Raw genomic sequence first — 17,493 nt, 5'->3', positions numbered from 1 at the left:
GGAAGCAACAAAGATTTAAGAACGAAGGGCTTAACGAGGAGCGTTGGGGAACCCCACAGTTTACTGTTTTGAATGTGGATGGATAATTGACCATAAAAACCGCTTAAGTATGTCCCTTCAGAACAGATTTAAACCAACTTATTAGTTGCCCAGTAGAGCAGCTGCAAATAATCTGTTCAAACGAATGTCACAAGAAATGCTACTGAGAGCAAATGAGAGTTTAACAAAGGTTAGGGCAGCAGAGTATAATCATCCATATTTAATTACTGGTAGCTGTCAACACATTTTTAGTGCAAAGACTCAGAAAATTGCCTTATATATTTTTGACAGTTGCATATTAATGCTTCTTTCCATGATTTGTGCTATTAGGATTAATAAGGGTAAAGGACAGTAGCTGGACAAAATTGCAGGATCAAGTGTGGATTTTTTTTTGCGGATGGAAAATAATCACTAGTTTCTAAAGATCAGGCACCTGACCAGAAGAGAAAGTGGCACTGCATACTGATGCTGCTACAGAAGAAGCAATACATTTCATAATCTTAGTTGGACAGGGATCTAGAAGGGAACTAGAAGAAATATGGTTAAGTTTAGAAAGGAGGACATCTTGTCCATGTATGCAAAATCTGATCAGGGTGCTGGAGGAGAAAGAGTACAACTTGAAGAGTCTTGCACAGAGTTAAGTGTACAAATATATGCTACACAAAAAAGCTCATATGTTGCACAACGTTATCCTGAAAAAAGGCTGCAAAATCAAAGCAGAATTTTGGTGTAGCAAAGACTAATTTATTAGTAGCTTCAGGATATGCAGAAGAATTTTGAAAATAGCTAAAATTTATTTAGCAGTATTTTTTGCAGCGGTAATATGGCTGAAGTGTTATATAATAACTTTTTGTAGACAAGTAATTCATGTGTATACATAAGTTTGTCCTCCGTTATAACTGCAGCACCACAGTGTTTCCTGCAATTGACATCATCTTTTAACCAAAGAAAGCTCTTCACGTCTGTTTTTTTGAAGAAAGGGTACCACCATTTAGGCTGATGCAACCCAGTCATTAAAAAGATCCATGGAGGTTTTGATCTTTCTGTAAAGTGGGACAGGTATTGTCTAAAAGAGTAATGAGCTTAGAAAAGTTTAGCGAGGACCGTGGACAATACAGTAATTTGGGTGGTTCTACAATAAGCTTTGGTATGATGTATTTTATTAGTAAGAAAAAGAATTGCCTAATGATCAGTCAAAGTAAGATCCAGTGCAGAGAAGGAGTCCGTTAGGCAATGTTGTGTAATTCTGGTCAAGTGTGCGGACGCCCGAATGGTTAGTCTCTTCGTTGAGAGATATCAAATACTGAACAAACATTGAGTAATTCCGATGCTGCCTTGTTCTGCTAGTTAGCAACATGACAGTTAAAATCACAAAGAATAGAACCCAGAGCTCCGTATATTAGTAATACTTAAATTGACCAATTAGAGGTCATGGAGATAATGAGGTAGAAATTCAGTATCTGAGAGCTGATCTGTTGCCCACATGGAAACAGAAAAAAACAGCTCTATAGACGACTGCAACACTGCTGCCAGGGTGTCCTGGACAATTAACTAGCATAATACGACATAGCTTGGTGGAGTTGCTAATGAGATGTCCGGGCAGAATCCTCTTTAAGGCAGGTTTTAGTAATAAAGTTAAACTATGTATATTGATTTCATGCACCCCATTCTATGTCTGCAGGTAGAAATCTGGTTAAGCAAAAAGTTGTCTCGTTCGTTTATTTTAAAGCCTCTGATGTGATCAGTCAGCAAAGGCTGAAGAGAACCATCCTATGACAAAACTGCAGCTGTAACTAGTTTGGAAACATTTCTGGAGCAGTGCATGTGAAAGCTGGGGTGGAACTTGGTTTACCTGTTAATCACCATATTTATCTGTTGGGAGTAGTTTCCTAAATATAGAAGGATACAATAGGCACATTTGTAGCACCCCTCACTGGCTTGTTTCAGGCATCTTCTTCATTTACTTGCAACAAGTCAAATGCCAGTGGTTGAAGACAAAGTCCAACAAAGATCCTTTTTGCAGATTTCAATGTACTTGTTTAAAAAAAAAATAATAATAAAAAATAAAAAAAATCGCAGGGACCATATGACCACTCCCTAATTAGTTCTATCTATACAAACATCTACTTTAGCATTTGCACCTTCAGAAAAAGTAATTAATACATTTTTTTGCAGCAAAGCTGACAAACACTAGTAATGTGTAGCACTCCCTTTAATGTGTTTCCTTATGGATGCGGTAAGTGAGAACAGTTCAACAGTAAGACTGCCACTTGTGAGTTAACTCCTGGAAAGTGGCAAGAAATCACACATTTTGTGTATATACTATTCTATATGAGTTAATACTTTGCTTCAATGGACAATTTATCCTGCAGTCTTGCATTAGGTATAGGCAATCCCTGGATCACCATACAAAATCTGGAAATGCCTGGTGCTTAAAATCCATATGTGAAAATGTTCAACCAACTAACCATTATTCCAAAAAACAGTGACTTTCAATTTCTATTGAGCAGACAAAGGATTTGAAAAAATGTATTACTTTCTTCTCATGCAGAAGCACACAAAATACAACATGAAAGTAGTTTGTCCATGGTGGAGAAGCATGTTTGCTTGTCTAAGTACTTCTTATCTATTTAGACTGAGAAACAAAAATTCAAGGTTTCAGTCTGATACATGCAAGCAAACAACTCAATATTTGTGTAATGATTATCTACTTCATGTCACTGAGAAGCAGAAAGTTATTTGGGGCAACCAGTTCTGTAATATCCTCTAACTGTGCATGAGGAGAACTTCTTTCAGCTCCTTTCATATATCTGATGTGTAAACATTTAAAGTCCATAAACACTGTGTTTAACTACTAACCATCTTTATATTTAGCTTATAGCCCAAATATATCACTATACTCATGCCCTTAAGATATCTACAAATGCGGTTTGTTTTTGAAAGGAAGGCTGTCCTTTCTTTAAAAAATTGATACACTAATGGCACATACGTTCAGAATCTCAAGGGTACATTGCTTATCCATGAGCCTCAAAGGGCAACAATTAATATTTTCTTCTAAAACCTCATATACCCTGTGTAAACCTTTTTATATTGCATCAAATGCACATAGTTTTATTAGCCTAGTGATTATTCTGGTGTTATATGACAGTTTAAATTTGTATTGGACAAGCCAGGCAAAACAAATACTTTTCCATATATGTGTGTGTGAATATATAAATATTTAAATTTTTATACTATAGTTAGACTGACTTTTTAATCTGTAGAAGAATATCTCTTAAAAATCCCTGCTTAACTTTTTGCACATATTGCAAGCAAAGTTTTCTATAGGAGCTGCATGTGCAAGTGTAACAATGACTGTCCCTACACTTTTACATTAATCGAACCAGGGGTTTTACACAATCTCCACCACAAAAAAGACATAATAATGCTTACAGATATAAAACAACAGCATGATTTTGTATGTTTGTTATGAAACCTGAAGTATAAATGTAGATAGTGAAGTTTTAAAATAGCCCAGTAGTTTGCTTTCTTCTTAAATAATAAAAAAATAAATAGGGGTCTGCATAATTATTTGTGCAATATGATAGAATCCATTTCCATTGCAGATTCATCCAATTAGCATTTCGTGTTCCAGAATTTTAAAATATTTAAATAACGTTTTAAAATGGAAAACACTAAAAGTTCTTTAAGAGTTCATAGAAGTGTAAAGGAAAAACACTGGAAAAGATGGAAAATAGTCCTTAATCTTAGTGTCAATGCAGCAATGAGTTATGGCAGTCATCCTCATCCACAGACACAGTGTTCAGGAGTAAACGAGAGGCAGCTTAAGTATCCAGCTTGAGATTCTCTGTTCCTTAAGAAATTAATTTGGCATCCAGTCGTAACCAATGTAGCCCTTGGCGGGTGAAGCGTACCAGTTCGGTCATGGTGCTCGTATTGAATATCAGTGGACCCATGACTTTGTCCAGTTCCACAAAGAATTCTAGAATAAAATAAAATAACTTTAAATGGATTCAGAACTTCCAAGGCAAAGACTGCATTTTCACTTAAAAACAAGTGTTGGCTTCTTAGTCAAAATTACTTACATGTGACTTGTTTTTGGGTGACAAGAATCACTATGGGCTAAAGAGCGTATGAAATGAAGCAAATAGGCTAAAAGGGCTACTTTGTTAATCCTTTTAAAATGGAGACAATGGGTGATTAAGGCTACATAGTGCTCTGGATATCAAGAGTAATGAAACCCCATTTCTACATCAATGTCCTTCACAAAAGAAGTAGCATTAAGAGTAGAAAAAATAACTGAAGACTATATGTTATGCTATGATTAGTTTCAAAAGTTAATGGATATGTTATTTGAAAACCCTGTTTCAGTTACACTCACTGCTTCAGATAATCAGATGACTGAATTACTAGCTCATAAACCAAGTATTAAAGAGCAAGTTACTTACCTGTAGAAAAAGCTCTTTCTGGTAGATACCCTTTTTAACCACAGATCTCTTGTCTTCTGAATACCCCCAGGCACCTGATTGGATCAGATTAATTTTCTCTGTAATGCCCTCATCCGACAGATCTGTCTAGCCCAGGATGTGACATTGGAGCTCAAACTTAGGTGCCACCTCTACACACTGACGTCCTTTTATTTACATCTGTCTGTGCCGTATGATGTGGAGACTTCAATAACCTGATTGTGCCAATGTGCAGATCTCAAGATGGGAATCTTTTTGGTATGGACTAGATGAGTCGATTCCACAGAATGGGGGGTGGGTGGATCTGTGAGGAATAGGTGGATAGACAGAGTATGCACGAGAAAGAGCATTACTGAAGGTAAGTAACATGTTCTGATGGTTACGTCTAATAGCAGATTAATCACTTTGCGAATAGATAAGAAAAAAAGTAGCTTACCAGGTGGCAGGTCTGTGAAATGGCTAGGCAAGGAAATCCTGGAGGACAGAATGGGCAAAATGCCCTTACCATCCGGCCTGGCTGTCCAGGCAACAGTGCTCTGGGAATGTGTGGAGTGATGCTCATGTAGCAGACGGGTTACAAAACGGACACAATGTGCGCCAGCACAGTGGTAGCAGCTTTTGCCCTCGTGAAATGAACATGCAGACCTTTTGGAGGCTTTTTCTTGGCCAGTCCATAAAAAATCTTAATACTTAGGACAACCAATCTTGAGATCGATCTTTTCTAAACAGCTTTCCTCTTTTTTCAGCCAAAAAATCCCAACAAAGAGCTGATTATCCACCGATGTTCTTTGTTATTGATGTAGAAGCTTAGGGCTATCTTTAGGCCAAGGTGATTAAATCTTACCTCTTCTTTAGATGGATGAGGCAGGCCAAAGAAAGCCGACAGGGTGACAGACCTGTCATGACAACCTTCGGGAGAGAATAATCCCTGAGGACTAGTCTGCCTGGGATGGTGGTGGTGTACAAGTAATGGACAGAGTGCCTGTAATTCACTCAGGCAACGATCTGATGTGATAGCTAAATGGAATGTTGTCTTCATCTTAGTAGGTGCAGAGAACAGCTGAGCATTCGTTCAACTGGGGTCCACATTTGGAAAGTGAGAACCAAATTAATTTCCCACTGAGGCTTCACAAATGGCGTTGGAGGAAATATATGGGCCAGCCCTTATAAAAATGTATCACAATAAGTGATTTGAAAAAAACGTACAGACGATTAGGAACATAGGAAGACCAAAAGAGCCGACAGAACCTTTAAATGTTGCCACAGCAGGGAATGCTATCCAAACTAAAAAACAAAACAACAGTAAGTCACACAACTGTGCCTGATGAGGATGGATATTTTGGCAGAGCACCACACAACAAACTTCCCCCACAGCACCACAAACTATTCCAATGGAGGGACACCTGGCTGCCACGCTGACCCCTACTACATCAGAAAGAAGATCAAATGTCATCAACTGCTGCTAAACAATTTTCATGCATCGAGATAGAGGTTGTTCAGGTTTGGGTTCGGGACCCTTCCCTGCTGCTGCAAAAGTAGGCAGCCGTATCAGAGGACAGATGTTCATGACCAGAAGCTCCAGGTACTTCACTTATCCCCCACTAAGACGACGATTTATACACTTCCAAAAGCTCAGCACTTTCCTGGCACAGCACCAACAAACCCACTCTGTCCTGTTTATTGCAGTACCATACAGCGGTAGTTTTGACTGAGTATCTGCACCCATTCCCCCTTGATGGACAGAACGAAGCTTTCAGTGCCAGCTGTGCCAACAAGGTGATGTGGAGACAGGCTTCCACCGAAGACCAGAATCCTCTGATCTCCACTTCTCCCAGGATAACCTCCCCAACACAAACAATGAATCTGTAACGACTGTTTGTTCTGGGAGGAGTAAGGCGAGGGGTCTGTCACAGGGCCAACTGCGTTCTCAGCAACCACCACAGCGGGTCTTTTGCAGGACTCTCAAACACCTTGATGTAATCTGGAATGTTTCCTTGGTGCTGAGCCCACTGAGACTTAAAACCCAACTGCAGAGTCCGCATATGCCACCTGTTGTGGTCCACAAGCAGACTGCAGGAGTCCAAGAAGCACCATCTCTCTGGTTCCCTTATCCAAGAGAGCCTGAACGTACACTTGAAGGCAGTGTGATGTCGGAGACATGTCAGGAGGGGTATAAAGGAAAGTGAAAGCGTATACATTCTGGATGATCTGGAGCATCTGCTGATCTGATATTATCTGCCACCAGTGGATCTAAAAGGTGATATGGTCTTCCAGCACTGTTTATGAGCCACACAGCGTAAATTAAAGTTATTTTGCAATGGCTGTGGAAGGAGCATAGGAGTCTGGGTAGTTTGTTGCCCCTGGGGGTCCTGGACACAGGCCCGCAGGATCCCTGCCTCTAAAGGCTTAGGAGGCCTGTTGATGGTGAGGCAGGGTCTAGTGCTAACTCTGTTAAAAACCCCTTTAGAAGTCTCAAAAGGGGCAAACTTTTCAGGGAAACCGCTGTGCTAGCAGTGTGAGCTCAAAGGAGCATGCTCTAACCTTGCTCCACTTGAAATGCTTCAATGTTGAGTCGGACTCTTTTTTGAAGAGGAGTGTGCCATAGCTAGGAAAATGTTTTTGCCCATCATTCAGAAATCATGCTGAGTAAAACTAAATGTGGCGCCAAAGCACCACATTGGTTCAGAATGTCCTTCACAAGTAGACAGTATTGTCCTGCCTCGAGCGAATGACATATTTCGCAGAGTCCTCACCATCCTGGGTGACACTCTAGAGGCTGGATCTGAGGTCTTGAGGGACTGCTAGTAAGATCTTGCCACAACATCAAACAACACATGAATTTCTGTGTCAATGCCTTGAGGGGTAGTAGGTGCTATATAAAAGCATTAACAATTACAGTCTGCCCAGGATGCAACCAAGGTTCATTGAGTGTAGGGCAGGACTAGTGGAGGATAATGTGCATTTGGATAAAGTTTTGATTCTTCTGTGTGTGGTGGCTGGAACAGCACTTGGGTTCAACCGGTTTGTTACCACCTGATCAACCAAGCTTTCAGTTTTAGGGTGTTGGAGAAGATTAGTGTCTCCTAAAGCAGGTCTGCTTCTCATTGCTATATGGTACTTTTATTGTGTGCAAGATCGGGGTTTTGCCCAGATGCCCAGCATTGTGTTAGTAAGATCCTCTACAATGGCCAGAAAGGCTCCTGTGACATCTTCCCTGGCAGTAGGGCCACAGTAAGAATGTTAGAATTGATTTTAGAGGTTGGAAGTGTCAAATCAAGGACCTCTGCTGCTCTCCTTATTCCTATTCCGGAAGAGGCAGACTCTTCTGTAGCTGGTCCTGGTGTGGGTAAATGGAGGCCAGTATCAGGAGAGGTATCAAGTCCACTGGCATCCTGTGGGTCGAAAAACAGATTTTTATCTGAGTGGGCCCTCACATTCATCATTGTCAGCATCAGAAATGTGTAGTGCTGGGGTAGTGTCTTGGATTCAAAGTAGGCAATTGGACGAAGTGGTTGCAGAATTTGTGGAGCTCATAGAGGATTCAACAGTTGGAAAAAAACTATAGGAAACCCTCTGATGGTGGTCCCAGTGTTGATGGTAAAGGGCGGATCAGCCTTGAGGAAGAGACTAGTCTGCATCCTCTACTTCAAACAGGAGTGGGCCTTCCTGGCCTTTCGCCAAAGTTCCGTTATGTATAACTTGGCCTCGCAGTTCCAGATGGCCTCTGGACTCATCTTTGCTCACATGTTACATGACATCAAGTCGTGTAAGGGTCCTAGACACTAGAGACAGATCTTGGGCATGTCCATCACCGATATCTGTTTGTGGCCATCTTTCAGGGTTTAAACAGTTGTTTTTGGGGATGAGAAGTACTTTCCACAGGCATCAGTGTATGGAGGTGACACCTGAGTAGGAGCTGCAACATCACATCTGGGGGAGGATGGAGCCATTTGACACCACCGACCTATGAGTGAGGGAATTGCTGAGAAAATTCTGATCCAGTCTGCTGTGTAGGGCTACTCATAAGGTGAGAAATCTGCATGTGCTTAAGTTATATACATGCATCTCTTATGTGGCTTCTTAAACACCCAAGTGAAAAAGGTACTTACCTTTAGTAACAATATTTCTCTTGGATGCATTATCTTCCCAGAGATTTGCCACTTTATGAATTATTCTTCCAGGATTCAGACTGGCCTGGAAAAGTTTTTACAGGTATCTCTCTAGCACCACTGGGTGGCTCCAACTGTAACTGCAACTGCAACTTCTCCCCTGGACATGATGACAACAGGAAAGTGGAGAAGAAAACAAGTTACTTACCTGTAACTAGTTATCTAGTATTGGTACCTTTCATAAATTCACATGCTTGAATCATCCCTGTCGAAGTAGGAGTCCCATGGTATCCTAAAAAAGCAGTAAGTAAGAATATCCATAGGCTATAATGCTAGCAAACCCAAACATACAACCTCCATGTCCTTTTGCAAAAATAAAACGAAAAAAAAACCTGACTTATGACCAATCAGAAGCCAGCATCCTCTAAAATATTCCCAAAAGAAGCGCATTCCCTCAGATTTTCTAGCACTAGAAGTGAAGATTATGTACTGAAAAAATAAGGTGAGCCTCAAAGGGGAGGACTGTGGGACGCATGTAAATTTATGAAAAGATACCAATACTGGATAATGAAAATGTCACTTACCCAGTGTACATCTGTTCGTGGCATCAGTCGCAGTAGATTCGCATGTTCTGCAATAGCTCGCCATCTGGTGTTGGGCCGGAGTGTTACAAGTTGTTTTTCTTCGAAGAAGTCTTTCGAGTCACGGGACCGAGTGACTCCTCCTTTTGTCTCCATTGCGCATGGGCGTCGACTCCATCCTCGATTGTTTTTCCCCGCAGAGGGTGAGGTAGGAGTTGAATTGTAGTAATGGTGCCCATGCAATGGAGTGACTAAGTATGCACTTATTTAAGGTTGAGATGATACATATATAAATAATTGAAGGTAACTTCCAAACTGCTACAGGCTCCCGGGGAGGCGGGTGGGCACATGCGAATCTACTGCGACTGATGCCACGAACAGATGTACACTGGGTAAGTGACATTTTCAGTTCGATGGCATCTGTCGCTGTAGATACGCATGTTCTGCAATAGACTAGTAAGCAGTTATTTCCCCAAAAGCGGTGGATCAGCCTGTAGGAGTGGAAGTAGTCTGAAATAATGTCCTTAATACAGCTTGACCTACTGTGGCTTGTTGTGCGGATAACACGTCTACACAGTAGTGCTTGGTGAATGTGTGAGGCGTAGACCATGTGGCTGCCTTACATATTTTTTGCATTGGGATGTTTCCTAGAAAGGCCATGGTAGCACCTTTTTTTCTGGTTGAGTGTGCCCTTGGTGTAATGGGCAGCTGTCGTTTAGCTTTAAGGTAGCAGATTTGGATGCATTTAACTATCCATCTGGCTATACCTTGTTTTGAAATTGGGTTTCCTGCATGAGGTTTTTGAAATGCAATAAAGAGTTGTTTAGTCTTTCTGATGTTCTTTGTTCTGTCAATGTAATACATTAATGCTCTTTTGACATCTAATGTATGTAGTGCCCTTTCAGCTACGGTATCTGGCTGTGGAAAGAACACCGGAAGTTCCACTGTTTGATTTAGATGGAACGGTGAAATAACCTTTGGCAAAAATTTAGGATTGGTCCTTAGGACGACTTTATTTTTGTGTAGTTGTATAAAAGGTTCCTGTATAGTAAACGCCTGAATCTCGCTTACTCTTCTCAGGGAAGTAATGGCGATGAGAAATGCCACCTTCCAGGTTAGGAACTGTATGTCGCAGGAGTGCATGGGTTCAAAAGGTGGACCCATAAGTCTAGTTAGGACAACATTTAGGTTCCATGAAGGAACAGGTAGTGTTCTTGGTGGTATAATTCTCCTAAGGCCCTCCATGAATGCTTTAATGACTGGTATTTTATATAGGGAAGTTGAATAGGTAGTCTGCAGGTATGCAGATATTGCTGCAAGGTGAATCTTAATGGAAGAGAAAGCTAGGTTAGATTTTTGTAAGTGAAGCAAGTAACCCACTACATGTTCTGGAGTTGTGTGTAATGGTTGTATTTGATTAATATGGCAGTAGCAAACAAACCTCTTCCATTTACTTGCATAGCAGTGCCTGGTGGATGGCCTTCTTGCTTGTTTTATGACTTCCATACATTCTTGGGTAAGTTGTAAGTGCCCGAATTCTAGGATTTCAGGAGCCAGATTGCTAGATTCAGCGATGCTGGATCTGGGTGTCTGATCTTTTGGTTGTGCTGTGTCAACAGATCTGGCCTGTTGGGCAATTTGATGCAGGGTACCACTGATAGGTCTAGCAGCGTTGTGTACCAGGGTTGCCTTGCCCAAGTTGGTGCTATCAATATGAGTTTGAGTTTGCTTTGACTGAGTTTGTTTACCAGGTAAGGAAGGAGAGGGAGAGGGGGAAAAGCGTAAGCAAATATCCCTGACCAGTTCATCCATAGGGCATTGCCTTGGGATTGTTTGTGTGGGTATCTGGATGCGAAGTTTTGGCATTTTGCGTTCTCCCTTGTCGCAAACAAGTCTATCTGAGGTGTTCTCCAGAGTTTGAAATAAGTGTTCAGTATTTGGGGGTGAATTTCCCATTCGTGGACCTGTTGGTGATCTCGAGAGAGATTGTCTGCGAGTTGATTTTGTATCCCTGGTATAAACTGTGCAATTAGGCGAATTTGGTTGTGAATTGCCCAATGCCAAATTTTTTGTGCTAACATGCTTAACTGCGTGGAGTGCGTCCCTCCCTGCTTGTTTAGATAATACATTGTTGTCATGTTGTCTGTTTTGACGAGAATGTATTTGTGAACTATTATTGGTTGGAAAGCTTTTAGTGCTTGAAAAACTGCAAGAAGTTCTAGGTGATTGATATGCAGTTTTGTTTGATGTACGTTCCATTGTCCTTGTATGCTGTGTTGATCGAGGTGTGCTCCCCACCCTGTCATGGAAGCATCTGTTGTTATTACGTATTGTGGCACTGGGTCTTGAAAAGGCCGCCCCTTGTTTAAATTTATGTTGTTCCACCACAGAAGCGAGAGGTAAGTTTGGCGGTCTATTAACACCAGATCTAGAAGGTGACCCTGTGCTTGAGACCACTGTGATGCTAGGCATTGTTGTAAGGGCCTCATGTGCAGTCTTGCGTTTGGGACAATGGCTATGCATGATGACATCATGCCTAGGAGTTGTAATACCATCTTTGCTTGTATCTTTTGTGTTGGATACATGCGTTGTATGATGGTGTTGAAATTTTGAATTCTTTGTGGACTTGGAGTGGCTACTCCCTTTGATGTGTCTATTATGGCTCCCAGGTATTGTTGTACCTTGCGTGGCCGAATCTTGGATTTTGTGAAATTGACGGTGAACCCTAGTTTGAAGAGGGTTTGTATGATATGATTTGTGTGATTTGAGCACTCTATTAACGAATGGGCCTTGATTAGCCAGTCGTCTAGATATGGGAACACATGTATTTGCTGCCTTCTGATGTGTGCAGCGACTACCGCTAGACATTTGGTAAAGACTCTTGGTGCGGTTGTTAATCCGAAAGGCAGTACCTTGAATTGGTAATGTATTCCTTTGAATACAAACCTTAGGTATTTCCTGTGCGATGGGTGAATTGGTATATGGAAATAAGCATCCTTGAGGTCTAAAGTTGCCATGTAGTCGTGCAGCTTTAGCAATGGCAATACTTCTTGTAGTGTGACCATGTGGAAGTGGTCTGATTTGATGAAAGTGTTGACTACTCTGAGGTCTAGGATTGGTCTCAGTGTTTTGTCCTTCTTTGGTATCAGAAAGTACAGTGAGTAAACTCCTGTGTTTATTTGTGTGTTTGGCACTAATTCGATTGCATTCTTTTGCAATAGTGCCTGCACTTCTATCTCTAGGAGATTGGAATGGTGTGTTGTTAAATTTTGTGCTTTTGGTGGTATGTTTGGAGGGAACTGTAGAAATTCTATGCAGTAACCATGTTGGATAATTGCTAGAACCCAAGTGTCTGTAGTGATTTTCTCCCATGCTCTGTAATAATGATCTATTCGTCCCCCCACTGGTGTTGTGTGGAGGGGGTGAGTGACATGTGAGTCACTGTTTAGTAGTAGGGGTTTTGGGGCTTTGGAATCTTCCTCTATTTCTAGGGAATTGCCCTCCTCTATATTGTCCCCGAAAACCTCCTCTATACTGTCCTTGGTAACTGGACGGTGTGGCTTGTGAGGTGCTGGCTTGTGTGCTTTGACCCCGAAACCCCCCTCGAAAGGGCGGTTTACGGAATGAGCTGTAATTCCCTCTGCTCTGCGGGGAGTAGAGTGCGCCCATGGCTTTGGCAGTGTCCGTATCTTTTTTGAGTTTCTCAATCGCTGTGTCCACTTCTGGACCGAACAGTTCTTTTTCATTAAAAGGCATATTGAGAACTGCTTGTTGAATCTCTGGTTTAAATCCAGACGTTCGGAGCCATGCATGCCTTCTGATAGTTACAGATGTATTAATTGTCCGTGCAGCTGTATCTGCAGCGTCCATGGAGGAGCGGATCTGGTTGTTGGAGATGGCCTGTCCCTCCTCAACCACTTGTTTTGCCCTATTTTGGAAGTCTTTGGGCAGATGTTCAATGAGATGTTGCATCTCGTCCCAGTGGGCTCTGTCATAGCGCGCAAGTAGTGCCTGGGAGTTCGCGATGCGCCACTGGTTTGCAGCTTGTGCTGCGACTCTTTTACCAGCTGCATCAAACTTGCGGCTTTCTTTATCTGGGGGTGGTGCATCTCCAGATGTGTGAGAGTTGGCCCTTTTCCTAGCTGCTCCTACAACAACAGAGTCTGGTGGCAGCTGTGTTGTGATGAAAGCCGGGTCTGTAGGAGGCGGCTTATACTTTTTTTCCACCCTTGGTGTGATTGCCCTACTTTTGACCGGGTCCTTAAATATGTCTTTTGCGTGCCGGAGCATACCAGGGAGCATAGGCAGGCTTTGGTAGGAGCTGTGGGTGGAGGAGAGTGTGTTGAACAGGAAATCATCCTCGACCTGTTCTGAGTGGAGGCTTACGTTGTGAAATTGTGCTGCTCTAGCCACCACCTGAGAGTACGCGGTGCTGTCTTCTGGTGGAGATGGTTTTGTAGGGTATGCCTCTGGGCTGTTATCTGACACTGGGGCGTCGTATAGGTCCCATGCGTCCTGGTCTTGGTCACCCTGGCTCATGGTGGTGTGAGCTGGGGAGTGTGATGGCGTTTGTGCTGGTGAAACGTTAATCACGGGTGGAGGAGAGGGTGGTGGTGTAACTCTTTTCACCACTTTTGGTTGTGGTGCTTGTTCCGTCTGGAACTCCAACCTTCTCTTTCTCCTAATGGGGGGAAGGGTGCTTATTTTTCCTGTCCCCTGCTGAATGAAGATACGCTTTTGCGTATGGTCCGCATCCGTTGCTTGTAGCTCTTCCTCAAACCTATGCTTCTGCATTTGGGAGGTTAGCGAGTGCTCTTCTGTATAAGAGCCTGAAGCTGGGTCGCTTGCAGTTTGTTTCGGCGTCGAAACTGTGTCTGCGTGTTTTTTCGGCTCCGAGGTGACTTTTTTCCTTTTCGGGGCCGAAACCTCTCGGCGTCGATCTGTTTCGGTGCCGCTGTCTCGGCGTCGAGCCGTGTCCACACCGGCATCTCGGTGTCGAGGCTTGTCTCCAGCACTTTCTCGGTCCCGAGAAGGCTGCGTGCCGGTGTCTCGACCGGAGTCGGACGATCTCGGCACTGTTTTGGCCTTTTTCGGTGCCGACGGTCGGTCACCGAATTTATGGGTGGAGCCATGGCCTGGTGGCAGTGGCGTCCCCTGGGCCTTGTAAATGTTTCTTTGTGTGGTTTTCGACGTCTTACTCACGGTTTGTGTGTCGTCGAATCCTTCGGAGTCTGAGTCTTGGATCGAGAAGGTACCTTCTTTTTCCTGTTCCTCGAACTCCCGTCGGGCTGTCGGTGCGGACGCCATTTGAAGTCTTCTGGCTCGACGGTCTCGGAGTGTTTTTCTGGACCGGAACGCACGACAGGCCTCGCAGGTGTCTTCGCTGTGCTCAGGTGACAGGCACAGGTTGCAGACCAAGTGTTGGTCTGTGTAGGGGTATTTATTGTGGCATTTGGGGCAGAAACGGAACGGGGTCCGTTCCATCGGCGTTCTTCAGCACGCGGTCGGGCCGACCATGCCCCGACGGAGGATCGAAAAATTACCCCGAAGGGCACCGGAGCTCTTCGATCTTCGATGCGGTGTTGAATGTAGGTATGCCGATCCCGAACGCAACAATACCGACGAAAATCTTCCGAAATTAACTATTTTTTCTGTTCCGAAACTCGGAGCGACAGGAACACGTCCGAACCCGATGGCGGAAAAAAAACAATCGAGGATGGAGTCGACGCCCATGCGCAATGGAGACAAAAGGAGGAGTCACTCGGTCCCGTGACTCGAAAGACTTCTTCGAAGAAAAACAACTTGTAACACTCCGGCCCAACACCAGATGGCGAGCTATTGCAGAACATGCGTATCTACAGCGACAGATGCCATCGAACCTGTAGTTACAGGTAAGTAGCTTGTTTTCTTATCCAGTACTGGATCTTTCATAAATTCACATGCTTGAAATTGAATAGCCAGCAGTACTCATAATAAGTTATGCCCGTAGTGGATGATGGGTGCGAGCATTATGGTGGGTGCGAGCATTTCATGTTGAAATTGCTCTTGAAGTGTGCTTTAGGCCGGCTGGTTAGTGGGTTTCCAGCCTTTGTATGACAAAACTGAATGGTGGATGCAAATCGTTGCTTTAGTAACTCCTGTGCCCTGACGACCTTGGCCGTAAGAGACTAGTAGTTGGTCTGTCTTATGGAGTTGTTTAGTACACTGAAGGTAAAATTTCAAGCATTGTTTGATATCCAGCGTGTGGAGAGTCCTTTCGGCCACAGTTAATGGATTTGGGAAGGAAGTTCTCAATATCACTGGTTTGTTTAGGTGAAAAGATAAAGGCACTTTAGGAATGTATCTTGGAGTAGCTCCGAGAAGAACAAAGTCGTATGAGAAAGTGAGGTAGGGTTCCTTGGTGGTAAAGGCCTGTGTGTCACTGACTCTCCTAGTGGACGGAAGTGCAAGGAGGGTTGCCACCTTCCATGTGAGATACTTCAGATCCACTCTGTGTATGGGCTTGAAATGAGCTTTTATCAATCGCGAAAGGACAATGTTTAGATGCCATCGAGGAAGAGGTGGTCGCAAAGGAAGAAAAGTGCGAAACAGACCTTTCAAAAATTGTTTTATGAGCCTGAATGACCCAAGGGAGGATGCATTTGCAGAGCATCTCTATGAGGATATAACTGCCAGGTGAACCTTAACTGAGGCATGTCTGACCCCAGTTTTGGATAGAGCAAGGAGGTATGATATAATTTGCTCTGGTAGATCCTTTAACGGATATTTATTTGTTTTGTTGGCACCACATACAAAATCACCTCCACTTGAACCTGTAAGTCTTGTTTGTACTGTCAGCGCGCGCTCTGGACAGAATTACTTTGCATTCTTCGTCAATGTTCATGCCCTGGAACTCATGGAACTCAGGAGCCTTGGGTGCAATTGGAGAAAGGTTGGTTCTGTATGAAATATCTGACTGTATCTCTTCGTTAGAAGGTTGTGCTTGCTGGAAAGTCGTAGGGAATTGGCTACCGACAGGAGAATGAGCCCCGTGTACCAATACTGTCTGGGCCACTTGGGTGCTATAAGTACGAGCTTGTAACCCTCTGATTTAATCTTCTTGAGAAGTCTGGAGATCAATTGGAAGGGGGGGAAGATCCTGGCCCATCGCATCGAAAGAGCATTCCCCCACGACCCTGGGAGTGGGTACTGACTGGCGTAAAACTGGCATTTGGTATTCTTGTTGGTGGCAAAGAGATCTAATGTTGGCCATTCCCAGCATTGAAAGATCTTGTCTATTTCCTTCTGATTGAGCTCCCACTCGTGGCAACTGTCATCCGTCCTGCCAGGGCATTGTGGATACCTGGAACGTGTTCTGCTCTCAGAGAAATCTTGTGATGAGTGAGCCATTCCTAGAGAGATTGTGCTTCTCTTGAGAGGGACAGAGATTGTGTTCCTTCTGGTTTGTTGATGTATTATATGCTTGTTGTGTTGTCTGTTTGGATCAACACTGAGGATCTTGAAATCCGAGGGAGGGACGCTTTGAGAGTAAGAGATATTGCCTTTAATTCTAACAGATTTATGTGCATTTAATTCTGAGAGTTGGACCATTTTCCCTGAATGCACGTCTTGCAAATGACCACTCCAGCCTTCCAGAGAAGTGTCCATTGTTATAATGAAATCTTGCATTGGCGCTAGGAAGCTCAATCCCTAAGAGATATGGCTGGTTTGGGACCACCACCATCTTTGGTGTAATATTGATACGTTTTCAAAGGATCCTTGAGACTGGGTCCATTGCAGTTGAAATTCCTCCTGTAATGGTCTCATTCTTAGTCTTGCTTGATGGACCAAGATGATTGATGAGTAAATCATTCCTAAAAGCAACTTGAATGTTGTACTGAAACAGACTTTCTTTTTGAGATCGTGGTAGCCATGTTGGCCAGCTTCTGTTGCTGTCCCATTGAGATAAAAGAGATAAGCCTTGCTTTTGACTGTGTCAAGTTCCGCACCCAAAAAGACTATTTTGCGTGTTGGAAGAGTAGATGATTTTTTTCAGTTGACCGTTAGATCTACGTTGTGAAAAAATGCTAGGCAGGCACTGATGGCCTTGGACACCTGCTGTGAAGTTGGTGCCTTTTTCAGCCAGTCGTCCAAATACGGGAAGATTTCAAAGCTCTTGTTACGGAGAGTGGCTGCAATCAGCGCAAACCATTTTGTTAAGATTTTTGGTGCCGACTTTAATACGAATGGGAGAACCTTGAATTGGTAATGAAGCGGAGGTATTTGTGATGCTTTGCATGTATGGGGATGTGGAAATAA

The 17,493-nt window shown here is 43.2% G+C and overlaps 1 protein-coding gene across 4 annotated transcripts in view; it reads right to left on the bottom strand.

Annotated features, from left to right (window-relative positions):
- Positions 1-432: 432 nt before the first annotated feature.
- The window catches only part of AFF4 (ALF transcription elongation factor 4), a 902,368-nt gene continuing 885,307 nt past the window's right edge, over positions 433-17,493 (bottom strand). For all 4 annotated transcript variants that reach the window (XM_069244725.1, XM_069244727.1, XM_069244726.1 and 1 more), the window contains one exon: positions 433-4,021. In XM_069244725.1, the coding sequence (XP_069100826.1) occupies positions 3,894-4,021 (128 nt within the window). In that variant the 3' untranslated portion in view covers positions 433-3,893. The remainder of the gene's footprint in view (positions 4,022-17,493) is intronic.

Source organism: Pleurodeles waltl, chromosome 7 (genome assembly GCF_031143425.1).
Source record: "Pleurodeles waltl isolate 20211129_DDA chromosome 7, aPleWal1.hap1.20221129, whole genome shotgun sequence".
Lineage (NCBI taxonomy): Eukaryota > Metazoa > Chordata > Amphibia > Caudata > Salamandridae > Pleurodeles > Pleurodeles waltl.
Note: the sequence above shows the minus strand (reverse complement) of the source record. Positions and strands in the feature narration are given on the sequence as shown.